Source organism: Pristis pectinata, chromosome 9 (assembly GCF_009764475.1).
Source record: "Pristis pectinata isolate sPriPec2 chromosome 9, sPriPec2.1.pri, whole genome shotgun sequence".
Classification (NCBI taxonomy): domain Eukaryota; kingdom Metazoa; phylum Chordata; class Chondrichthyes; order Rhinopristiformes; family Pristidae; genus Pristis; species Pristis pectinata.
The window spans coordinates 71,224,186-71,251,231 of NC_067413.1; the positions used below are offsets into that span (position 1 = coordinate 71,224,186).

The window sequence follows — 27,046 nt, forward strand, 5'->3', positions numbered from 1 at the left end:
TTTCTTATGTCCCTAAAGAAAGAGCCCAGTTGGCCCATTGCATGCAAATTGGATTTCCAAATGGACAGCCTAAACTCATTTCCCAGCTCTTGGTCCAAAGATATGAAGGTTACAGCTCTTTAAGTGATCTTTCAGGTACTTAAACAAATCGAAGTTTTCTGTCTCCACCAGTCTTTCAGGCAGTTAATTCCAGACCACTGTTAATCACTGAGTAAAACAGTTACCCTCCAATCCTTCCACCAATTTACACTGGATCGATGTCTTCTAAGTCATCTCCAGCACCAAGAAACTGCCTAAGAGTAGATAACAATGAAGATATTTACCTTCACTTAATGTGAACAGTAATGCATTGTATCTGCTTATCTAAAAATAATCGCTGAGTCAATATTTTTCAGTACTAAAACTTTGCCAATAAAGCACTTTAGTCGCTTCACATTAAAATTGTTTAATAGTGTGCATTTTGCTGACACTACAGACAAAATGTAATCACTGAAATGTACTCAGACCAAATATAATTTTCAGAGACAACATCAGCATCGTGGTGTCATTGTAACTTTATAAGAAAGTTGTTTAAAATCTACAGTACATTTTGTTGTACACTAAAGCCATAGCTGGTATGCAGAAGGCTTGTACATTACATAAACAAGAAACATTTCGATGAATGTTGTTACACAGAATAGCAGAAGAGAAAAAAAGCCAGCTGCTCAGTGTCAATGCTTATAGTTCACATTAGCCTCCATTCACCCATCTACTTCATCCAATCCAATTAACATAACCTTCTTTCCTTTCTCCCTTTCTAGCTTCCCCTTATGATAAGTAGAAACTTGAGAAGCGAGGGCTATTTTCGATAAGCAAAAAAGTCTAAAAGGAAAGTTAAAAGGTATCAGCTGTGACTTGCAGGTAGCATTCTCATCTCTGAGTCAGAAGATTGTGGTTTCAAGTCCTACTCCAGAGATTTGAGCACAAAAACAAGTGGATATATTAGAAAAGATGGCCCCATTATGAAGAATAGGGGAGTTCACCTGCTTAATATTTATTGCTTGGTTAACATTGTATATTGAAGCTAAAGCTTTCCATAGTCAGTATCATTCCTGAATAATAATGACATTAATTAAAAAGAAACTGCATTGGCAAACGTGGGCATTCAAAACAGTGATGTCAATACCTGATAAGATTTTATCAGATCCAGGTTAGGCTTTTATTTTGTCAGGTGCATTAATATAAATAAAATTACTATTTAAAAAAAGTCACATGAATATATAAAGATAAATATAATCTTTATATTTCTACTTTAATGAATGCACTAAAATTGTCAAATCTAGTGTATAAATATGAGCAGTGAAATACATTTAACAAGAATGAAAATTATTAAAGTATTAAGGTCACTGATAACAATTTGCCTGCAAACTTGCAATCTTTTTAAATAATATCAATTATTCTTCAAGAAAGAACTGCATCTGTATAGTTGTAAGTTTCACCATGTGCAGCACCATTTATCAAAGCATATGATGTCACATAAAACATTCATAGTGTTCATGAAATGTGTTTTAATCATTTTTTAAAAAATTCTCTGTACAATGCTTAAAATGATAATGTAAAGCCTGGTATTTAATTACTTTAATACTAGGCTTTATAACTGACATCGCAAATGTTACATCAAATCAGCGTTATATTTGGTACTATAGTTGAATTGATACAAAACCTTTATAAAATTAGAAACAAAAATATAACCTGACAATAATTCACTTTTGAGGCAAAATGATCAGCACCATATTTTTGCACAGTACATTCCTGGTTTCGTGCAGGTGTGAGGTACATTTGGTAGAATGAAGGCAATGGATCGTTACACCATTACCATCATGGCTTTTGAAGCTTCCTCATGAACAATATTCTGACCACACAGATGGAAAATACCAAATGGTTAGTCTCTGGACAGTGTACACAAAGACAATATAATCACTTCTCAGTTAACTTTACCATAATATTTATCACTGTTTCAAATAATAACTTAATAAAAAATGCAATCCTAACTGTGTTATCTATGTAATATGTTTTAACATAAAAGGATATCTTGACACAGTGATAAATTTTAATGGTCTTTACAGATATCATTATACTCTTTTAGTGTGAACAGCTTAACATTCAGACTGCAAGTAGGTTAGTTCATAATTCATTACCAAGGGCCACCTTTGTACTTTGATTAAACTGACATGTTCTTGCATGTGAGACATTGCTTAAAATGGAAAAGGGATGAGTGCAGAAAGGCAGCAGTAGCCAGAATGTGAATAGAAAGTTTTCTTTTCTCTGACTTTGTTTTTGGACATCAGTAGGTGATGCAAAAGGCTAAGAATTGTTTTGTTCTTTGCTTTCCCCCAGAAGACAGCTTTTCTCAGAACAGCACAGATGATCATTTTTTGCTTTTTGACTTTGTACAGACAGGACAACATCTCCCTTTCTTTTTGATAGTTTTGGTACACTTCAGAAGGGGGCATTTCTCCACATAGCAGGTAACTTGGCCATTCTAGGAAACAGAAGTGACAGAATAAGTGTCAAGGTATGTTTCTAGCTGTAATAATTGTCATTGCCTATGCACACTCCTGTAGGAAAACTGCCTTTCAATCATACATCATAGTTGTCAATGTTTATTCTTCACAGTAGGGAATATATTGCGATTATTTTCGCTTTATTTCTACCTCAAATGTACATTGAATCTAAAATGTAAATTAGCAAGATTAATTTTTCAGTTTCTATTTTTAAAAGGTCTTGCTCTGAAAATTATACAAGCATGCTATCTGGAACAAACTGTGAGCCATATTGAAGTTGTGAAGAGGGCAGGCGGATTTTTAATTGCTGATTACTCAGACCAGTACGCTCAGCAGTCAAACCTGCAAACTCATCCAAGGTATTCAGCTGGGGCTAAAGTCTGAGAATGGTGAAAGACAGTGGTTTATGCTGATCTGAGTTTTCCTGTGGATCTTCCACCGATATTACTGCAATTTATCTTTACAACCCTGCAGCAATGTTTCTATGTGAGACAATGCTACTACCCTTGGTGCAGAGTCTAATTATCCATCAGAAAAACAGTAAATGGAACTAAAAGCGGCCAGGAAAATACAATGAACTGAAGGCAGGTAGTAATAATACGGGAAATCAAAAAATACTGCATATACTTGAAATCTAAAATAAAAGCATAAAATGCTACAAAATCTCAGCTGGTCAATCAACTTCTGTGGAAGGAATTAATGATTCAGATCTGGGATATCAAAGGTGCTGAGGTCAATAGGGTTGAGATCCTCAAGTTCCTAGGAGTGAACATCACCGATAGCCTGTCCTAGTCCAATCATATTGACAAGAGACCCAAAGAGAGCTCACCAATATCTCTACTTCCTCTGGAGGCTAAAGAAATTTGGCATGTCCCCTTTGAACCTCACCAATTTTTATCAAGGCACCATAGAAAGCATCCTATCTGGATGCATCAATGGCTTGGTATAGTAACTGCTTTGCCCATGACCGTGAAAAACTGCAGCAAGTTGTAGACACAGCCCAGAGCATCATGGAAACAAACCTCCCCTCCTTGGATTCTGTCTACATTTCTTGCTGCCTCAGTAAAGCAGCTAGCATAATCAACAACACTCCCCCCCCCCCACCCCAGACATTCTCTCTTCTCCCCCTTCCATTGGGCAGAAGATACAAAAGCCTGAAAGCATGTACCACCAGGCTCAAGGACAGCTTCTATCCCACAGTTATAAAAGTATTGAATGGTTCCCTAGTGCGTTAAGATGGACTCTTGACCTCACAATCTACCTCACTATGACCTTGCACTTTATTGTCTACCTGTCTGCACTTTCTCTGTAACTGTAATACTCTATTCCTCAATGCACTGTTGTAATGAATCGATCTGTATGAACAGTATGCGAGACAAGTTTTTCACTGTACCTTGGTACATGTGACAATAATAAACCAATTTTACCAATTTACCCTTCATCATAACTTTTGCAAAAGTGCCCTGCATCTCTGCTTCCTCTGTGAATGTCTTGTTGAGTGAGAGATGGGTAGGAAACACCTCCTCCTTATAAAAAAAGTCAAGAGGCCATGGGAAGGGGAGATCCAGTCCTCACAGTGGAAGCTAGAGTACAAGCATTGTCACATCACACATAAGCACACGGTGAAGGTGATGGTTAAATGTTCACATGAAGATGTCCAGGGCAAGGGTATTGGTATTGGTTTATTATTATCACTTGTATGATCATACAGATCAATCCATTACACAGTGCAGTTACATTTGGTTAGTACAGAGTGCATTGATGGAGTACAGGTAAAAACAATAACAGTACAGAGGTGCTCATGTTTTGTTAAAATTTGTGTTAAAGACATGCTCTTCTGTCAACTCTGGCTTGGCTTGGCAGCCAATCATGTCAAACATCCTCTGTACCAAGCAAATTTCTGGTTCTTCCTGCCCACTCCCCTTTTGTAACTGGTAGATACTGGACATCAGTTTGAGACTTGGGAATAAAAATACAGGGGCCCTGATTTCATTGAAGCAGTTGAGCTTTGAACCCCCACTGATTCAGAGGAGTGTAATTTTTAATCTCACCAACCACTAAGTAAATATATTACAATCAGGTTTATCAACTGTTTTGCCCTTTGTGGACTTTAATGGAAAATAAAATTAGATGGTTTGTAAAGCTGGCAGCTGATGCAATTGTGCCATTTTTCTGTTGGGTGCTTTAAGTCAAAATAACATCCCGAAACGGAGGCAAAGAAAATGCTCTCCAATTAAAACAGGACAATCATGCACAGGATGGATGATTCCAGGAATATCTGTGGACATGTGAGCTCTGTGGATTCCTAACACTCAGCAAAGTCCATTGCAGAGCTATAGACAAATACACCAGGAACAAAGAGTGCAAAACAAGGTGCATCTCCTTTCTTAGGTGGAAGGAAGTCAGTGAAACTTAACATCAGCAGAAGTGTGTTGAGTGATTTTATTTTTTTCTGTACAGTATAATGTTAAAGACAAACTAGGGAGTGATTCATCTTTGGTCACCAGCACTAGCCATTTATATTGTCAGCTGGGAATAATACCCAGAGACACACGAGACTGCAGATGCTGGGATCTGGAACAAACATCAAAATGCTGAAGGAACTCAGCAGGTCAGTCAGCATCTATGGAGGGAAATGGACAGTTGAAATTTTGGGTCCAGGTGAAAGGAGTAAATCCCACCTCTACATATTGAGCTCCAGCAAAATCAATAGAATTAAATGTACAAAGGTTGCTGGAGCCCCTGACCAATACCCATACTTGGATCTAACACTACAATTCAAAGTTGAATTTCTCTCTATTATTCTATAAAATATATAACTTCAATTAACTGATCAGCTTTAGGTTAGATCTGGCATTCATCACTTCAAGATCAATGATAATGCCAGCAGCAAAATATTGCTGGGTGAAAAATATACACTTAATAACCCTTGAAATGCTAATACTTTAAATATTCTGTATTGCACAACTGAATATTATCTGTAATCTAATCCATACCTTACACCAACAGGAAGTACAGTCTTCTTTTTTCCAATGATCATTTTCATTCATGTGATTTCCCAATTCATCTGTGCAGCCATGTTGTTTCAGACGTGACTCCAGTTGGTCGATCTGGAAAAAGTTGAGATACATAAACATTATATGTGCTAACTAGGCTTCATGGAATTCTTACTGATCATTATCTGCATCAGAGGATGGTTAACGTTAAAGATAAGTAGCCCTTTCACAAATCAATGTGTTATTTATTATTTAAAGAGCAACTTTGTTGCCAGGATATAACTTCTGCAGCACCATAGAGATTGAACAGTTTGATTAATTCTTCAGATTTAAAATACACTCAGCTAATTTTTCTGCTTATGAAAACTTGTGAAATCTGCTATGAAAAAGAAAGAAAAATTTTTAGCATTGTGGGAATCTCAGTTCAACATTAAAGAATAATTTCTGCTTTATATAGTTCAGCCCTCTGGAGAGCAAGATCTTCATTTGGTACAGGGTCAACGTTTCACCTCTTTTATCTGGCAGTCAGATATTTGTTCTCTCCCAGCAATGTTTGTTCATCCATCAGAAGGAAGTTGAAATCTCGTCCAGATACTTTGAAGGAGGTGAGGAAGAAGCAGAAGAGGGCAAAAGCTGAAACGGGAGGTGGATTTAAAGGCAGGACCTCATTATCAATATTGTTTAACAGGCTGATGGGCAGATTGACAAACTGGGCATCCACTGGCCGGGAAAAGCAGCACAAAAAGCTTTAACTGGCAACATTCAGGGATGACTTTTGGCTATTGGAGGGAACAGGCTGCAGATGAGTATCTGAACAGGGCGATGGCAGTTGGGGGTACAGAGGAGCAAAAGTGAGGCTGAACTTGCTTGATGAAGCTGAAGAGTATAACTGTAGAAGTTAAATTTAAATCAGGATCCCAATTGCCCTGCACGAGCTGGAGTTAAAAATAGCTCACCTATCAATGAGCTAATATCAAGGCTTACAGGATTGCTGAAAATAGTTGTGTGTCATTTCATATTTCATTAATTAAATATGGGAGGAAGTATTATAAAATCAACCAGAATGTTATCCTTGTTTGTTCTATTTGCATGTTAACAGCTTGTTATCACTGATTTCTTGTGTTGTGACACCAAGAAAGGCTAATGATATTACAGTTAAGTAGACTGTATTAATTTCATTCACATCAAGCTGACTGAAATTAAATATTAAATATTATCGATTTTTTTTTTACTGACCTTCCAAATTCACCTGTAGAATACTAAAGAATTCTGTTGCAAAGAAAACATGATTTAAACATGTATTTCTTATTATCTAGGATGGATGTTGATAATTGATTTTGTACAGGAGATCACCGTAAATCTTATCTTAATCCCCTCATTATTCTTAGTTCTAAGTGCTCCTCCATGCATTAGCACATCAGACACATCAATGACCAAAAGGAAAATCACAGATATCATGTCACTCACATTGAGTCTTTGACTCTCCAAATGGTTTCACAATTGAATTCAAATTGAAAAGCTCACAGAAAGGTGGCACTACATCAATCAGTTCCCAGTCTACAGCACATTTTTTTTGCATCTCTTGTATTTGTGTCAAACCATTTTGAATTCTCAGGAAAGTGATTGGTTGATGCTGGCTCAGTTTACTGGTATAGAACAGGCATAATTGTGCAAGAATACTAATAGCAGTTTTCACAAGGAAGAGTCTTTTTCTGATGTATGACCTGTAGCATATAAATGTATTGGGTCTCATGTTCTCCTGAATTTTCCAGCGGAGGGTCCTCAAACAACACATTCTTGACCGAGAATGTATTAACAGTTTAGCAAACCTAAATGGCCTCCATTCAAATATAGGGTAAATATTACCTAATTGGCACATGCCATACAACAAACAATATCTGTTGGCATCTCTCCATAGGCTGTGTGTGTAAAGGCAGGAAAGGTAACATCCAGGGCTTTAGGTACTTTGCCAAATTGAATAGGGATCTTCACATCTGTTTGCAGTCAACTGTGAAATACTGAGCTCTCCTTACTCAATCAGTGCCAATCTAGTCTCCTTAAAATGCCGGTAGCAATTACTATGTTTGTTTAAAAAGATTTACCTGAACTTGGAACCTGAGGTGCACAAGGTCCCAGATGCTGAATTGACATTTGCTCTTGGCTGTCTTTTTGACTCTCCGGCAACTTGTGTCAAATATACGTGCCTAAAAATTGGGCTTTAGGGATTTTCAGCATACTAAATCAGTGCTGCATAAAATACCGATGTCAAATCAGAAGTTCCAAACAAAATTAATATATCCTTGCTCTAAGAGATTGTGGTCCTGGTTTGCTCCCTTTCAAGAGTGTTAAAATTCTACCTGAACTTTTCACATTGGTTAAAGCTGGTTAGGTAGGCAGCTGCCATGCCTTTCGCCTGCTGATCCACAACAAGAGGAAGAATAGTGGGGGTGGGGGGGAACAACTGCAGAAAATGATAAGGATTTTGGGGGAAAATGGAATGGGAGGAGGTAATAAAGCAAAGTGTACTGGGGAGGCCCCCGTAGAAAGACTGAGAGAGCTGTTCATGCTCAGTGGCCTTTGATAGTCCCAAAGCCCCAGAAATCAAAATGAAGCCCATGAATTAAGAGGTTTGTGAGCTGTGTTATAGTTCACTGACTTTGTAGAGGGCTGCTGACAATGACTTATTTTTTAAATGAAAACTATGGTGAAATAAAAACTATTGTGGATCTGATGGAAGGTCTTTGACCTGAAACATTAACTCTGTTTCTCTTTCCACAGGTGCTGCCTGACCTGCTGAGTGTTTCCAACTTTTTCCGTTTTCATGTCCGATTTTCAGCATCTGTAGTTCTGTTTCTGATTTTCAAAACTATTGTGTATACTTTTGTACTCATGAAAGGATATCTGCAAACCTAACCAATTTTGCAATGATCATTTCATTGGGAGTTATTTAGTAAGGTCAAAAGTCATAATCTTTTGGTATCATATATATAATAATTAACTTCTGTTGTTAAACAATAAAGGTGGGTTGCACATACTGTATAGTTGAAGTCAAGATATGAGGGAAACACAGCAGGAGAAGAAATCTGGATTCGGGCAAATGGTGACAGGAAGTGCACAGTCCAATTATTTGATGGGTGAGACTTCAACAAGAAATAGATGCAAGCATTTTAAGACAGGCACAACATTTATACACAAAAATATGAAGAGATATAGCTAATTCCTCAGCAGCAAAATGTTGTTCTATCTATACACCTCTTATGTGAGATTATAAATGTATAAGGCAGACACAGAAAGTGAGATATAGAGCCATGGGATGAAATTGGTTTTTGATGGTGACTCAAATCAAGCAATAATGAATCATTCAGAACTCTACTTGATTTTCTCTTCTATTGATTTTCTCTGAAATTTGCTTTGCCTATTGAAACATTGAAGAAATCAAAACCAGTTTCTCAGTATATTCCTTAGCGGTTACTATATAAGGCTAACATCTTAATTGAATTTGGTTCAAGGAAATTTAAGCATATTGAAGTAACAAGGAAATCTGCAAATATTAAGAATCTTTACTGTGAAACCAATTGATTACATAATTCTCAGACTGTTAAACTGTATGAGAACACTTCTACAATCATTTGTGGAAAGTAAAGTGAAAATCTGATTTTAGGATTTGAGCAGCTGCTTAAAGAACCTTGTAATATTTTGATCCACTTTTTCCAATGTAAGCACATACTGAAGAGTTGATGAAGATTTTCCAGTCAGCACTTAAAGGGACAGGATTTATTTGAAATAACTTTCCCATATAGCTTCAGCAGACTCTCTGGAGTGGTACAAATTGCTGTAGGGGATCTGTGACATCCAACAACAGAGATGCGATCAGTCTGACTGAACGGCCACTCAAGTTCAACAATTCTCACAGTTAGCGAACCAAGAAGCAGTAAGTATTAATTTTGTTTTAATGTTTTAGATACTTTGCATGAAATTAAATAAAAATAGGAACACACATAGGTTTAAGGCAAAAGTTAAAACTTCATTATTTTTAAGAGTCATAGTGTCATACAGCACAGAACAGGTCCTTTAGCCCACCGAGTCCACAGCAAACATCAAGTGCTGATTTTTACTAATCCTATATTAATCTCATTTTATTCTCCAGATTCTACCACTTACCTACACACGAAGGCCAATTGACAGTGGCCATTAACCTACCAACCTGTATGTCTTCGGGATGTGGGAGGAAACTGGAGCAGCCCAGAGGAAACCCATGCATTCATGAGGAGAATGTGCAAAGTCCACACACACAGCACCGAAGGTCAGGATCAAATTCAGTTCACTTGAGGTGCAAGACAGCAGCTCTACTAGCTGTGCCACTCTGTGCCTCATCTTTATTTATAGTAATAAAAATATTTTGATTACTTTAAAAGTCATCAAATTTTCAAATGTTAATCTGAAGGAATGAGAATCTACACAAATCATTAGTATTTTCATCAGTAGATAGCCATTAGTACAAAAATGGTTCCCTTTGATTTTTTATGGTGGCTCAAATGTATCTGGCATAGCAGATTGCTGTGGCATGAAGGTATTGTGAGTGTCGTCACGATCCTGGCATAGGAGTAAATGAGTTGCTGTCTTAAGTCACACATCAGGTGGACACTAATGGATGCAATTCCTTTCCCTACTTTCCACTGATATGTGACAACTACAAAATGGCTCGTAATGAAATCACAGCCGCTCATTACTATAGGGAACCCCATAACAAGAATATATTAAGATTTATTTAAGGGATGGCCATTGTAGGCTGTAGGCTGCAGATTCAAATCGGGACATTGGGTTTTCAGCACCATGTGTTGGAATTTTTTTCCCTGGATCAGAATACAATTTTGACCTTTTTCCAATTGAATCATGCTGTTCTAGAAATTTGACCAGGTACTTCTGGCCAAAATTCTCCCTTGCTCATCTGATGTAATCTCCACATTAGATGAACTTCAAATGATGTCACGTCCCATGCAACAGCTGGAAGTCTTACTGAGGAAATTATTCACATTATCCTGGGAACATCTACCATTAGACATATCCTGGAACATCCTGATTTTAATAATGATAGTTTAGGCAATTCCCATTCAAGGACATCTGTTTATTACTCATTCTCCCTTGGTCCCTTACCCATTCTCCAGCAACCTTATCCTCCAATTCCCCCAATCCCCTGACTGGCCCAAGTCCTTACTCCTGACTACCAAATCAGTACAGCTTCCAATGCTGCCCTGACTGCTACATCTACCCAGGCCCAGGTACATCTCTCAGCCTACCTACATACTACATCCAAATCCTTCCACCTAACACCTCCTCCCCTCCCCCAAACACAAAAAAACTGATCCCCAGATGGCCACCAGGCCCTGACTGCCTCTCTTGTCCTGAATCCACTGGTCCCAGCCACGGTCCTAAACATTGTCTACCTTAACTCATTGAGCATTGGACTATACTGAAGTTTGCAGTGTCAGGCTCTTAAATGAAATGGTCTTTGATATGCTGTTCAATACCCCACAATGACCCCAAGGTATGCCTCTTAAGGGCACATGTCACTTTCTACATCTGAGGTCATTTCATATATTCAGGGTTGCTTTGAAATCTTGAATTAAGATATGCTATTGGAGCCTTCAACATCTATAAGTATCTTGTTATCTCACAGTCTCAAATGCCAACTTATCTCATTTGCTTACAATTTAGCTTCTAAAGGTTTAGAACTTGATGAGAATCCATTCTGATACTCAGATTGCATCACAGAATAATTGAAGGTGATGCAGTAATGATTGTTGGTCCCAGTATAGTTAGAACACTGGCATCTATCCAATCACTAACACTCACACACTAATAATCTGCTCACTGATAACCAACATTATGCTGATTTTGCTGAACTTCATGGTTCTAAACCCTGATGGGAGTTCCAAATAGTAATCAAGATGTGGGGGTACAAAATACACCAGGATCTTGGAAAGGCATGTGAAAAAGGCAATGTTACAGTGATCATGGGGGACTTCAATATGCGGGTTAACTGGGAAAATCAGGTTGATAGTGGACCGTAAGCAAAAGAATTTGTGGAATGTCTACGAGATGGCTTTTTAGAGCAGCTCATGGTAGTGGCCACCAGGGAACAGGAAATTCTGGATTTGGTGTTGTGTAATGAGGAAGACTTGATCAGGAAGCTTAAGGTGAAGGAACCCTAAGGAGGCAGTGACCATAATATGATATAATTTACCCCGCAGTTTGAGAAAGATAAGCTGAAATCTAATGTAACAGTATTATAGTTGAGATAAAGGCAACTACAGAGGCATGAGGGAGGAACTGGCCAGAGCTGATTGGAAGGGGACCCTAGCAGGGAAGTTGGTGGAGCAGCAATGGCAGGAGTTTCTGGGAAGTAATTCGGAAGACAGAGCAGCATTTCATCCCAAGGAAGAAGAAGAACACTTAGGGGAGGATGAGGCAACCATGGCTGACAAGGGAAGTCAAAGACAGTATAAAAGCAAAAGAGAAGGCATACAATATGGCAAAGATTAGTGGGAAGCCAAAGGATTGGGAAGCCTTTAAAAGTGAACAGAGGACAACTAAAAAAGCTATAAGGGTGGAGAAAATGAAATACGAGGATAAACTAGTCAATAATATAAAAGAAGACTCCAAAAGTTTTTTTTAGATAAGAGAGAGGCAAGAGTGGACATTTAACCGCTTGAAAATGATGCTGGAGAAGCAGTAATGAGGAGCAGGGAGATGGCGGAGTTGCATCAGTCTTCACAGTGGAGGATGCCAGTAACATGCCAGAAGTTCAAGAGAGTCAGGGGGCAGAGGTGAGTGTAATGGCCATTACTGAGGAGAAGACGATGGGGAAGCTGAAAGGTATAAAGGTGGATAAGTCACCTAGACGTGATGGACTACACCTCAGAGTTCTGAAGGAGGTAGCTGAAGAGATTGTGGAGGCATTAGTAGTGATCTTTCATGAATTACTAGAGTCTGGGAGGGTCCCAGGGGACTGGAAAATTCCAAATGTGACACCGCTGTTTAAGAAGGGAGGGAGGCAAAAGACGGGAAATCATAGGCTGGTTAGCCTGACCTCAGTAGTTGTTAAGATTTTAGAGTCCATTATTAAAGATGAAATTTTGGAGTACCAGGCAGTATGTGATAAAATAGGACAAAGTCATCATGGTTTTGTTAAGGGGAAATCTTGCATGATAAACCTGTTAGAATTTTTTGAGGAGGTAACAAGCAGGTTAGACAAAAGAGAGTCGGTGGATGTTATTTACTTGGATTTTCAGAAGGCCTTTGACAAGGTGCCACACACAAGGCTGCAAAACAAGATACGAGCCCTTGGTGTTACAGGCAAGGTACTATTGTGGGGAGAAGACTGACTGACTGGCAGAAGTCAGAGAATGGACATAAAGAGGTCCTTTTCAGGATGGCTGCTGGTGACCAGTGGAATTCCAAAGGGGTCAATGTTGGGACCACAACTTTTCACATAATAGATTAATGATCTGGATGAAGGAACTGATGGCATTGTGGCCAAGTTTGCAGATAGTACCAAGGTAGGTGTAGAAACAGGTAGTATTGTGAAGGCAGGGATTCGATGGAAGGACTTGAACAGACTGGGACAGTGGGCAAAGAAGTGGCAGATGGAACACAGCGTAGGGAAGTGTGGGGTTATGCACTTTGCTAGGAAGAATAAAGGTGTAGACTATTTTCCAAATGGGAGAAAGTTCAAAAATCAGAGATGCAAAGGGACTTGGGAGTTCCAGTTCAGGCTTCCCTCAAGGCTAACTCGCAGGTTGAGTCAGTAGTAAAGAAGGTAAATGCAATGTTAGCATTCATTTTGAGAGGACTAGAATATAAAAGCAAGGATGTACTGCTGAAGCTTTAAAAGGCATTGGTCAGATGCACTTGGAATATTGTAAGCAACTTTGGGTCCCATATCCAAGGAAGGAGGTGCTGGCTCTGGAGACAATCCAGAGGAAGTTCAGAAGAATGATCCCAGGAATGAAAGACTTAACATAGAGTGAGCGTTTGATGTCTCTGGGCCTGTACTCAATGGAGTTCATAAGGATGAGGGGAAATCTTATTGAAACCTATTGGATACTGAAAGCCCTGGACAGAGTGGACGTGGAGAGGATGTTTCCATTAGTAGGAGAGTCTAGGATCCAAGGGCACAGACTTGGAATAAAGGGATGTCCCTTTAAAACTGAGATGAGGAGGAATTTCTTCCACCAGAGGGTGGTGAATCTGTGAAATTCATTGCCACAGAGGGCTGTGGAGGCCAAGTCATTGGGTGTATTTAATGCAGAGATTGATAGGTTCTTGATTGGTAAGGGGATTAAGGGTTACAGGGAGAAGGCAGGACAATGGGGTTGAAAAAAATCAGCCATGATTGAATGGTGGAGAAGACTCGATGGGCTGAATGGCCTAATTCTGCTCCTATATCTTATGGTCTGATGGTCTGAGACCTCATCGTAGCCTTAGTCCAAACAAAAAACAATGAGCTAAGTACCAGAGGTGAGCTGAGTGCAACTCCTCTTGACATTAAGGCAGTATTTGACTGAATGTGGAATCAAGGACCCCTGGTAAAACAGAAGGCAATGGGTATCAAAAGGAAAACACTTCAATGGTTGGACTCATACATTGCACAGAGGAAGGTAGTTGTGATTTTCTAGGTCAACCATCTCCTCCAGAAGACATCACTGTAGTAATCCCTCAGAGTATTTTTTAATGCCCAACTATCTTCAGCTGCTTCATCAATGGCCTTCCTTCCATCATGAGCTCAGAAATGGTGATGTTTGCTGATGACTGTAAAATGTTCAAATCCACAACCAATCTTGAGTCAAATGTACCAGTCCATGTCTGCATACAGCAAGACTTAAACAATATTCAGACAGAGGCTGATAAATGGTAGCAGATGTTCTTGGGGAAGTGTACCACGGAAATGTGGAAGTTGTTTAGGGAGTACTTGCATGGGTTTTTAGATAGGTTTGTTCCATTGAGGCAGGGTAAGGATGGTAGAGTGAAGGAACCGTGGTTGACAAGAGATGTAGAATATCTTGTCAAGAGGAAGAAAGAAGCTTACCTAAAGTTAGGAAAGCAAGGATCAGACAGGGCTCTGGAGACTTACAAGGTAGCCAGGAGGGAGCTTAAGAATGGACTTAGGAAAGCTATAAGGGGGCATGAGAAGGCCTTGGCAAGTAGGATTAAGGAAAACCTCAAGGCATTCTACATGTATGTGAAGAATAGGAGGATGACTAGAGTGAGGTAGGACCGAGCAGGGATAAAAGAGGAAACATGTGCCTGGAATATGAAGAGGTAGGGGACGTCCTTAATGAGTACTTTGCTTCAGTATTCACCAACGAGAGAGACCTTGACGTTCAACAGGCTGATACGCTAGGGCATGTTGATGTGAGGAAAGAGGATGTGCTGGAACTATTGAAAGACATTACAATAAATAAATCACCGGGGCCGGACAGGATATAGTCAAGGTTATTACGGGAAGCGAGGGAAGAGATTGCCGGACATTTGGCGATGATCTTTGCATTCTCACTGGCCGCAGGAGTAGTGCCAGATGATTGAAGGGTGGCAAATGTTGTTCCTTTGTTTAAGAAAGGGAGTAGGAATAACCCTGAGAATTACAGGCCAGTGAGTCTTACGTTAGCGGTCGGCAAATTACCAGAGAAGATTCTTAGAGACAGGATTTATGGGTATTTGGAGAAGCACAGGCTTATTAGGGACAGTTATCATTGCTTTGTGAGCAGCAGGTCGTGCCTCACGGGTCTGATTGAATTCTTTAAGGATGTGACAAAGCACATTGATGAAGGTAGAGCAGTGGATGTGGTGTACATGGATTATAGTAAGGCGTTTGATAAGGTTCCTCATGGACGTCTCATTCAGAAAGTCAGGAGGTATGGGATCCAGGGAAACTTGGCTGTGTGGATTCAGAATTGGCTTGCCCATTGAAGATAGAGTGTGGTTGTAGATGGAGCATATTCTTCCTGGTGGTCAGTGACTAGTGGTGTTCTGCAGGGATCTGTTCTGGGACCCCTGCTCTTTGTGATTTCTATAAATGACTTGGATGAGGATGTGGAATTGTGGGTTAGTAAATTTGCTGATGACATGAAGGTTGGTAGTGTTGTGGATAATGTAGAAGGTTGCTGTAGATTACAACAGGACATTGATAGGATGCAAACCTGGGCTGAGAAGTGGCAGATGGAGAGCAACCAGGAAAAAGTGTGAAGTGATACACTTTGGAAGATTGAATTTGAAGGCAGAATACAAGGTTAATGGTAGGACTCTTAGCAGTGTGGAGGAACAGAGGGATCTTGCAGGTTGTTAGGGTGGTTCAGAAGGCGTATGGTGTGTTGCCCTTCATTAGTCAAGGTACTGAGTACAAGAGCCGCGGGGTAATGTTGCAGCTCTGTAGAACTCTGGTTAGACCACACTTGGAGTATTGTGTTCATTTCTGGTGGCCTCATCATGGGAAGGATGTGGAAGCTTGAGAGAAGGTGAAGAGGAGATTTACCAGGATGCTGCCTGGATTGGAGAGCATGTCTTAGGAGGATAGGTTGAGTGAGATAGGGCTTTTCTCTTTGGAGCGATGAGAAGTGACTTGATAGAGGTGTACAAGATGATAAGAGGCGTAGATCGAGTGGAAAGTCAGAGACTTTTCCCCAGGGCGAAAATGGCTAACACAAGGGGGAATAATTTTAAGGGGATTGGAGGAAGGTATGGGGGGATTACAGAGGTAAGTGTTTTTACACAGAGAGTGGTGGGTGCGTGGAATGCACTGCCGGAAGAGGTTGTGGGGGCAGATCCATTAGGGAGATTTAAGAGACCCCTAGATAGCCACATGAATGATAAAAAAATGGAGGGCTATGTGGGAGGGAAGGGTTAGAAAGTTCTTAGAGCAAGATAAAATGTCGGCACAACGTCATGGGCAGAAGGGCCTGTACTGTGCTGTAATGTTCTATCTTCTATGTTTAACATTTACACATGAATTGTGCCAGGCAATGATGTCTCAAACAAGAAAATCTAACCAGCTATTATTGACATTCAATGGCAATACCATCACCTAATCTTCCAACCTATCAACAGTCTGGAGTTACAATTGGTCAGAAACTCAACTGAACCAACTTTCTAAATATTGTGGCTACTGAAGCTAGACAAAAGATTTGGTATTGTGTGATGAATGTCTCACCTCTTGACAATCCAACATCTACAGGGCATATGTCAGAAGCATAATGAAATACTCTTCACTAGCCTGAATACACGCAGTTCCAACAACTTTCATGAAGCTCAATACCATCCATGACAAAGCAGTCCCTTTGATTAGCACCCTATTCACTGCCCAAAACTTTCATTTCTTCCACCATTGTTATACAGTGGTTGCGGTGGGTTCTATCAATGAAATGCACAGTAGATAATCACACAGGCTACACAGGTAGCTTTACCCAAACATTCAATCTCCATTACTGAGAAGGACATAGGCAGGAGCCACATGGGAATGTCACTAACTGCAGGTTCCTCACACACCATCCTGACTTGGAAATATATTGCTGGTCTTTCATCATCACTGGTTCTAAATCCTGGAATGTCCTTCCTTTCAGCATTGTTGGAGTAACTTCACCAGAAGGACTGCAGAGTTTCAAGAGCTCACACCACCTTCTCAAAGGCAATTAGGGATGGGCAATGTGTTGGTCTTGCCAGCAATATCCAAATTCCAAGAAAATAAACAACAAGAAAAAACTTCTGCAAATGAAACATCATGCAGCTCTTTCAGGCTGCTCTGGTTACTCAGTTAAAATTAAAGTTCCTACAACAACATTTGGAAGAGAGACAAGAGCTTCCCCAGCATCTAAAGTTCCCCTCTGAACCAACATGAGCAAAATAAATTAGCTATTTATTCATCTCAATAGGTTTTGTGAGATTAGGCTTTGTTTGCTCACATAAAAGTCACTTTCTTTCAAGGTAATTCGTTATCAAAGCAAAACCCTTTGAGGATTTTCAGCAACATGATAGAATCCTGCATAAATGAATGGAAATCTTGCAAACATAAAATAAGACTGGAAGTGAGTGTTGTTAGGCTACTCCTGGGGTTTCATGGAGAGAGACTGAATAGATAGCAATTCATTCCTGCTGCATAAAAGGCTTTTTAGAATAAAGGGGAACTAAGGCATTATGGTTGAAAGAATGTTTTTTTTGTTATGATTACTCCATTGAATTAATTCAACCAAAGGGAAGTGGTTTATCGTGCTTCAGACTCCTGAGGTAGATTAGCATTCTTTATGGCATTGACACATTTTGTCTAGACAATATGGTGAGTCAATTAAAAAGCTAATAAAAACAAGGGGATGTTGCCAGAACAGTGGAATACAGTTTTACTAAGGTTATGTGTAACACTGTACAATGCAATGATCAAGCCATATCCGGGGTATTGTTTGCAGTTTTGGTCATCATGCTGTAAAAAGCTATTTTAGGATGATGAAAAGGGTGACGAGAAGTAAAACAAACAGATAAGAGCAAAAAGAATGCAAAGGGGAAACAGTGATGAGAAAATATTAAAGCGTCATAATCTATTTTAAATAATTTAGTTAATGTAATTTCCTAATGTGACCTTACAGTTAGGTCAGTTTTTAGAATCAGATATCATAATTATAAATTTCCAAACTAATGTATATCCTTATGGAAGGATTGAAGCACCTGAGGAATCAACTTGTAGGTGGGTAAAAGAGCTGCGCTCTGACCAATCAACAATGTTACGGACTCAGTGAAAGTCCCTTTAAGATAGAGAGTGTGTGTGTATGTGTGTGTGGGGCGTGCTTACGTCAATAGAAGATAAAGGACGTAATGACGTTGTTGAAGAAGTTAGAAGAAGAAAGAGAGAGAGAGAAGGGAGAGAGACACCAGCCTGCTTGTTTTCTCTATCGATGGATGAGAAACAATAACTGTGTTTGCCACTGAAATCCATGTATGGAAGTTGGAAGTAATCCGGTGGAGTTCACTTTGTTGCTGACCTGTAGAAGGAAACAGGTATTTGTATGTGGACGACCACGGTTCGGATGCTTTCGGGGTGAGGAAGTCACTACCGAGTAAACACTGAAGTGTCGTTTGGGTTCCATCGTGGAACATTTGGATTTCGTATGTACTCTCTCTATGTTTTTCTACGTCTACGTCTTATCTTCAGACAACGGTGGTTGTTGAAGAAGCCCTTGCTCATGTTTCACCTTATGGCTTGCGGAACTGAACTTTAAGAACCATTCCGGAACTGGGAGTTTTGGACTTTGTCACACACACACGAAGAGTTTAGTTTTGGGGTTAATGTTCGAGGTTTAACATTTTTGAATTCTAACATACTAACATTTTTATTTTTGTTTTACGTATTATCGTAAGTAGTAATTAATAAAATAGTTTTTAACACTGAATCATGCTCAGTGTGTTTCTTTTGTTGCTGGTTCGTGACAACAAGCAGTTAGAGACAGGCTGGGAGTATTAGGTCCAGATTATAAAACATCAGTGGCCAAATCACTTTTTCTTGACCTTCAAACTCCTCATGTTTGTATAACACCAGGAGCTAAAATCCACTTTTCAAGTTTTTTTTTAACCAAAAGAATAATGTGGCATCAAGGCTTACTGTGCCAGGCATTATACTGTGATCAAAATTTTACTTTTCTCTGACTGACACACCAATATCTTACAGGGAATAGAAACTTTATTCTGACAAAACATTAACTTTGGACCAAGCGTTATGTTTATAAACCCTAGTTCAATATTTGAATGGATCTGTGAAAGGATATTGTGTCTCCAAAGGAAATAATTCAATGCTGGTGATGATAATAAGCTAACTTAAAATACCATGTGTCTGTTACCTGTTGTAAATAACAAAACTGATGAAAAGGGGTTAAATTCATAAAATGAAACAATTCTATTTTAATATATTTGGCATGATCAACTTTCCTATGGAACTTTCCTGTTAAAAATTCTCAGTTAAAGTCTGAAACATTTCTAGTTCAATATTACTGGAAATTGATTTGAATTTTGCAAAGCTATGAACAATGCAAAAAACTGAATTGATGTCTATTATTTGGATATTGCTAGTTAATAGTAAATACAAACCATTAGGGAAAATGAGTTATTATAAAAGCAAATAAAAGAATTATGCAAACTACCAGTCATAGTATAGTATCAGGCAGTATAATATCATTGTAGAATCAGATTTTTTAATTATACATTGGCAAAAATATGCATATTAAACTACTAGGAGTAGATGAGATCAAAACTCACTCATATTGTGAATTCACATAGTACATAGAATAGAGAACAGTACAACCCACTATGTCTGTGCCGACCACAATGCCAACTTAAACAAAATCTCTTCTGCCTGCACATGATCCATATCCCTCCATTCCCTGCAATATTCATGTGCCTATATGAAAGCCTCTTAAATGCCACCATTATTTCTGCTTCTACCACTACCCCTGGCAGCCCATTCCAGGTACCTACCACTCTCTGTGTGAAAAACCTGCCCCACTTTCCCCCTCTCAACTTAAGTACATGTCCTCTAGTATTTGACATTTCTACCCTAGGTAAAAGATTCTGACTATCTACCCTGTCCATGCCTCTTTTATAAACTTCCATTTTATAAAATAGAATTTTATAACCTTCTATCAGGTCTCCCCTTAACCTCCGACACTCTGGAGAAAACATCCCAAGTTTGTCCAACTTCTCCTTATAGCTCATACCCTCTAATCCAGACAGCATCTGGTAAACCTCTTCTGCGCCCTTTCTAAAGCCTCCACATCCTTCTTGTAATGAGGTGACCAGAATTTCACACATTTGTAATAGGACTACCAGAATTACACACATGAACTGAAGCATTTTATACTTATTATGCCTTTTAAATAATTCCTCATCACTCATTCATAACTTCAGTTTGAATCATTCTTCTTGCCCTTACTGTTTGCGTAACTCCTTTTCAGTTGCTCTGTTGTTCTGAATTCCCTTTTATAGCACAACAACCAAAATTGCACACAAGATCCCAAATTTAGCTTGAACATTGCATTGTATAGCTTTAAGTATAATCTTGCTAGAATGGTCAGAAGGTTATTGGTCGAAGAGCCTCTCCCAGAAATCTGAAAACAAAAACCTAGGCTAATAATTCAGCATGATATCAAAAGAGAACTGGTGGTGTCTTTCGGATAAGATGTCGAACTAAAGTGCATGTGCCCTCTCAAGTAAATGTAAAAGATCCAAGCTATATGAGGATATTAATGGAGTAGCTAGACATGCACAAAATTGGCACATGGAATTCAGTTTGGAGATGTGTGAGTTAATGCAAACAAGACAAAGGAATAGCCCATAAGATATGGAGAAGTGCAGAGAAGCAGGGTGGGTTTTGGGGTGCGTGTCCATCCTTGAACGCAGGGCAGGTAGATAAAGTGGCTTAGGAGACATTTATGATACTTCCTTTACTCTCTGCAGCATAGAATGCAAGAGCAGGGATATCAAACTAGAACTGTATAAAACATGAGTTTGGTCACAGCCAGTGCACAATTTTGCTCATCAAAGGTTAGGCAGGTTAAACAGTAGGGACCTATTTCAGTAGTTGGGTGCATAGAGTTAAATTAATTTATCAAAGAATTATCAGAGAATCGAGAAAAAAAATTCATTCAGTGAGCTAGGGGTGCCTTGAACTGACTGTCAAATAGGGTGTTGGAGGCAGAGTCCCTCACCAATTTTAAGAAGTACCTGGATGACTACTGAAAATCCATAACGCATAGGATTATGGACTAAAGATTGGGAAAAGGGATTCAACTGACATCCATTTTTTATCTACCAAGGACACAATCCGTCCAATGGGCTCCCCTGTGCCATAAAATAACCATGATTTCTAACGATCCTATGGCATTATTTTGAATTCAGTTGGGGGATTCTCCCCAATGCCTGGCTCAGTATTTATCCATTAACCAGCAAGTGGTCATTATCTCACTGCTATTTCTGTGACCTTTGTATTTTGGCTGTTATGTCCTGCATTACTACAACGATTACTCCTCAAAGGTAAATAATTAGCTGTGAAGCACTTCGGACAGTTAAAGATCATGAAAAGCAGTACTCCTCTCAATCTGCCTCAACTAACATTAATTCTAGGACTGTGGCCAATGCCGGCAAAGTAGAAAACCAGGACCATCTCCAAGAAAAGCATGGAAGAATTTTACATCTTATACCTTCCACTACTCCTCAACCATCAGCAGAAACCACTAAATAATTAATCAATTAATTAGCGTACTCATGCACTGGGATGCACTGCACAGCATGGGAGAAAAAACAACAGGCATGGTTATGCTAAACTGAACATGCAGGGGATTTAAAGTTTTTGCATTCTTGTGTGCAGAAAGCACATACACTGTTTTGAAGTGATGAACAACATCCAATGCTTCTGAAAATTCAATCATTTAAAAAATTAACCAACGCATTGTTGTGTTGGTCTCCATTTCTCAAGTGTAGCTGTGTCCGTGTTCAACTTAGCATAACCATGCCTACTGTTTCTTCTTCCATGCTGTGCAGTGCGTCCTAGTGCATGAGGAAACTAATTAATTGATTAATTATTTAGTGGTTTTTAGTGGTCCTGCTGTATCTTTAGAAAACCTGCTTCACTATCTATGACTCTAGCAATTGTTGTGCCATCTGCAAACTTACGAATCAACTTTCAAGTTGTCTGCAAATTTACTAATCAGATTACCAGAACAAATAAGTAGCTGTGAAGAAACAATTAGCTTTGGGACAGTTAATTATTGAGCAAAGAGGTACTCCCACTCAATCTGCATCAACTAACTTTAGTTCTAGGGCTGGGGTCAATGCAGGGAAAGAAGAAAACCAGGATCATTTCCAAGCTAATAACAGAGGACTTTCATCTCTTATGCTTCCTACTAAATTGGTAAATTGGTTTATTATTGTCACATGTACCGCGGTGCAGTGAAAAACTTTTTCCTGCATGCCATCCAGACAGATCATTTCATCACATCAGTGCATCAAGGCAGTACAAGGGAAAACAATAACAGAATGTAAGATAAAGCGTTACAGTTACAGAGAAAGTGCAGTGCAGGCTGGCAATAAGGTGCAAGGCCATGACGAGGTAGATAGTGAGGTCAAGTGTCCATCTTATCATACAAGAGGTCCATTTAATGGTCTTATAACAGCAGGATTGAAGCTGTCCTTGAGCCTGGTGATACATCCTTTCAGGCTTTTTTATCAGCTGGAAAGTAGAGCAGAGCAGTGGCAGACGGAGTTTAATCCAGACAAGTGTGAGGTAGTGCAAATTGGGAAGTCAAAATGGATACGACATATAGAGTAAGTGACAAGGACCTTAGGAGTGTTGATGTACAGAGACACCTTGGGGTGCAAGTCTGTAGCTCCCTAAAAATGGTGACATAGATGGCTAGGGTGTGAAGAAGACAATTGATTTGCTTGCCTTCGTAAGCTGAGGCAATGGAGTATAAGAGTTAGGATGTCATGTTGTATCTGTACAAAACATTGGTTAGTCTGCACCTGAAGTACAGTGTGCAGTTCTAGTCACCATTCTACAGGAAGGCATGTGGTAGCAATAGAGAGAGTGCAGAAGAGGCTCATCAGGATGTCGCCTGGAATGAAGAGCTGCAACTATAAGGACAGATTGGATAGGCAGAGTTTATTCTCACTAGAAGACTGAGAGGTAAAGTTATGGAGGTTTATAAAATTATGAAATTCATAGGTACGATAGATAAACAGAGTATACTTCCCAGTCAGGGTAATCTAGAACTAAAGGGCATAGGTTTAAGATGAAGGGAGAAATTGTAAGGAGGTCTCGGGGGTAAGTTTTTCACACAGAGAGTGATGGTTATCTGGAATGAGCTGCCAGAGGAGATGATGAAGACAGATACAATTACAATGTTTAAAACGCATTGGGGCAGGTACTTGAATGGGGAAGACATAGAGAAATTCAGGTCTGACACAGGCAAAAGGGATTAAGGTAGGCAGGCGTCATGGTTGGCATGGATGAGGTGGGCTGCAAAGGCATGTTTCTGTGCTGCACGATTCTATGATTCAAACAATGCTCTCTCACCTTTTTATACAGTAACACAGTACAGGCTAACAGTTGTTGCCTGGAAAACAAAGTTTTAGAAATCTGGGCAATTTAGCCAGGCCTGCTCAGCCCAACCAATCTGGAAATACCTCAAAATAATGATTTTTAAGCCAACTGTTAATGTCCCTAGCAGTTTACAAATATGCCCTGCAATGTATCAAAGGGGCCTCCTGCAGCATGTTACACAACTTCCCCTTTGCCTCCCTAAGGAAGTGAAGCCTTCATAAGCGCTGCTCCACTATCAGGGCCAAAATATTCCTTGGTGTACAGTATATTCTGTTGCTGGGGTAACAGTAAATAGAGTCTTTATTTCTGCAAAGTTGTAGCATTTCCATAGCATCCGAATGTTTTTATTTAAGCTTTATTTCCTCACATCCTTTTAAAGTTCTCTAGCCACTACAAGCTTTTGTTTTTTGATTTATCCCAGTGCCATATATGAGCTGGCTGCCAGGATTAATTAGCAGATCACTTACATTAGCACTTTGAATTTAGAATAGACTGTAGTTATTTTATAAATCTTAACATGAGTCAATGTTGTTAAATGACATTCAGATAGACTTTGGGGACATGGAGGGGTCATTTTAACTTTTAGTCTCCACCTCTCCACTATACTATACAATGCCTACAGGAAAATGAGGTATCTGACTAGCTGTCTGCTGCATATCCTGGGCTCTTTTATTTCAACAAATGGTTAGATTAAGGTGTTTCCTCAGCAAAATATTTACCTCTCAGAATAAGATATTGCAGAATGGTCTGGGTTCATCTATAAGTTTGCAACTGGACATTTGTAAATTTACTGGCAAAGAAACAGTACTTTAGGTTATTATCCATACCTGATTACGAAGGGAGAAGATCGTGTTTTGCACATCAGCCACAAAACTGTTGAAATCTTGAGGGGTCTCGTGATTATTGGGAAAGATTGTCGAATTTATAAATTCACCAAAATCTTGAGTGTACCTAGCATTCGTAAAAAAGAGTTCATCTTATAAAATATGGTGAACCGTTTCAGTCATAAACAGAAGATGCAGGATATATTATGATTAGCAATTTCTTAAAACATATCCAGTGTTTTTATTTAAATACAGGATATCAAAAGAAGTAACAATAAAAAGGAATTATATTTTCCCTTGAGGAAACTCCATTTCAAATGTATGCATGTTTCTTTCATGTAATTAGCAACATGATAGCTTTCTCAGTGCTGTTTTCTGATTAACTAAACAACGTGCCTAAAACTTGGATTCATTCACAACAGAATTCAGCACACCATACAATTCAATTTCAATCAAAATCAAAATGGAAAATTAAGACCATGCTTCATGTTGAATGAAGTCCTTGGGTCTTCTCTGGGTCCTCCATGTGTCTCATGTGTTATTGTGTGGAGGAACTTGGAGGTGTGTAGCAGTGCCCAATAACATGCAACACACAACTGGACATTCCTTTCATCATGTTAATTGCTTCATGCCTGGCTCATGCCAGTGCAGGTCCCACACAAGCATACAGATTAGAAGATGGAAGAGGCCACCTGTTCCCACATCTGTTTCACCATTTAATAAAATCAATGCTGATGTGATTGTAATCTCAACTCAGCATTCCAGTCTATCTGTAGTAACCTTTCACTGTTTGCTTTTCAAGAATCTATCTCCTTCTATCTGAAAATTATTCAGAAAATCTGCTTCCCCTGCCCTTTGAGGAATGGAGTTCCAAAGACATACGAGCCACTAAGAGAAAATAAAATAGACTCACTTCTGTCTTAATTGAGTGATTGCTTATTTCCAAACAGATTTTTGCACAAGAGGAAATATCCTTTCAACATCCATCCTACTAAGATCCCTTAGGATTTTACTTATTTCAATCATGTCTTCTATACATCAGCATATATTAGCCTACACAAAAGACATTCTGCCCATTCCAGGTTTTAGTCTTAACCCCCCCCCCCCAAAATGCCTCCAACATTCCTGCCCATACAGACCAGCAGAGGGAACCTGAATTAGGTAGAAGCTACTTACGGTAAGCATATCTCTTACCGGGCTCTCTCTCACATTCCAAACTTTGTATGTCCTTCTTCCCACATTTGTGGTCCTCACCACTGCATTCCCCCCAATCACCAATTCAATCTAAACCGAATACAAACCCCAACCTTACCTGACTACAGATTGCACCTTCCCAACTACCAACTGCAACTCACTGACTGCCCACTTCACTTCACTGGCAGCCAACATTTTCGTCGGTCCCTCAATCAAATAATTGGCCCAAACTCCCAGTTTTGTTCCTTATCCTGACTCCCCACCCCAACCCCCACCTCCAGCCCAATCACTGCACCTGCCTCAGACACAGACTTTCCTGATTTTCATTGGGCTTACTCCAGTGGCAAAATACTCAAAGGAATTATCTCTGATTGTGCAAGATCTTTTGAGTAGTGCATAATACATTGGGGCTTGAACATCAACACATTTATTGGCTATGAAGTCTCAAACAAAATGCTCATATATCTACCTTGGAACAACTGTTCAATGTACTTCTACTGCCACCAACCATTTTCTAAGTGTTTATTCCTTATTTTTTTTATTTGTGTTTCCTGCTCACCAACTTCTCCTCTGCTAGGAACAATGACATTTTGTGTCATAGTAATTACAGACTCAATAAAATCTAACTGCCAAATGGCTATTTTTTGGGTGTATTTTTTTGGCAGTGATGCTCAGCATCAGGTGCACTTAAACTGAGCAGTTTTATTTGCAACAGATGTCACTAAATATGATTTTAAAGCAGGCCATCTCTCTGCAAAAGCCATTTGGAATGACCAGCTAATATATCAGCACAGATTAGGGACTAAACCTTCGAATTTTTTTCGAGCCACATGTCTGAAAACTACATTAAACTCTTCACTTATTCAGGTTTGTGATGAATCGCTATTCAACAAGGATATAGAACAAATAACCTAATATTGAAAAAGTCACTGGGGATATTCGTCAGGTCAGATAGCATCTGCAAAGAGAGAAACAGAGTTAATATTTTAGATTAATGAGAACTGTTAAAGTGTGATATGGTGATTTTTTAAATGTATAGCAAACTGATGATGGAACTCTCTTTCATCCTATTTGATACTTTGATGAAATATCATTGACCAGAAACATTAACCCTGTTTCTCTTTCCACAGATGCTGCTTTACCTGGATTTTTTTCCTTTTTTTTATTTCTAATTTCCATCTGCTGCTGCTGGGATAAAGTGTATTTTATCATTTGGGAACACCATTGTGGGAACTTAAAACAAGATTTACCATATCGCAGTGAATTACTGCTGACACTGTGAGCATTTCAAATGTGAGGCAAAGAATATTTCAGGTGAGGAAGAACAAAATACATTTTGATTATGACTTCCTCTGGTTA

General features: G+C 39.2%; 1 protein-coding gene across 1 annotated transcript in view; it reads right to left on the reverse strand.

Moving 5' to 3' along the window:
* Window positions 1–475: 475 nt before the first annotated feature.
* LOC127574005 (peroxidasin homolog) overlaps window positions 476–27,046 on the reverse strand; it is a 256,921-nt gene continuing 230,350 nt past the window's right edge. The window contains exons 21-23 of the mRNA XM_052022598.1: window positions 24,497–24,620; window positions 5,540–5,653; window positions 476–2,521 (exon numbers count right to left, since the gene is read on the reverse strand). Of these exons, the coding sequence (XP_051878558.1) occupies window positions 2,408–2,521; window positions 5,540–5,653; window positions 24,497–24,620 (352 nt within the window). The 3' untranslated portion in view covers window positions 476–2,407. The remainder of the gene's footprint in view (window positions 2,522–5,539; window positions 5,654–24,496; window positions 24,621–27,046) is intronic.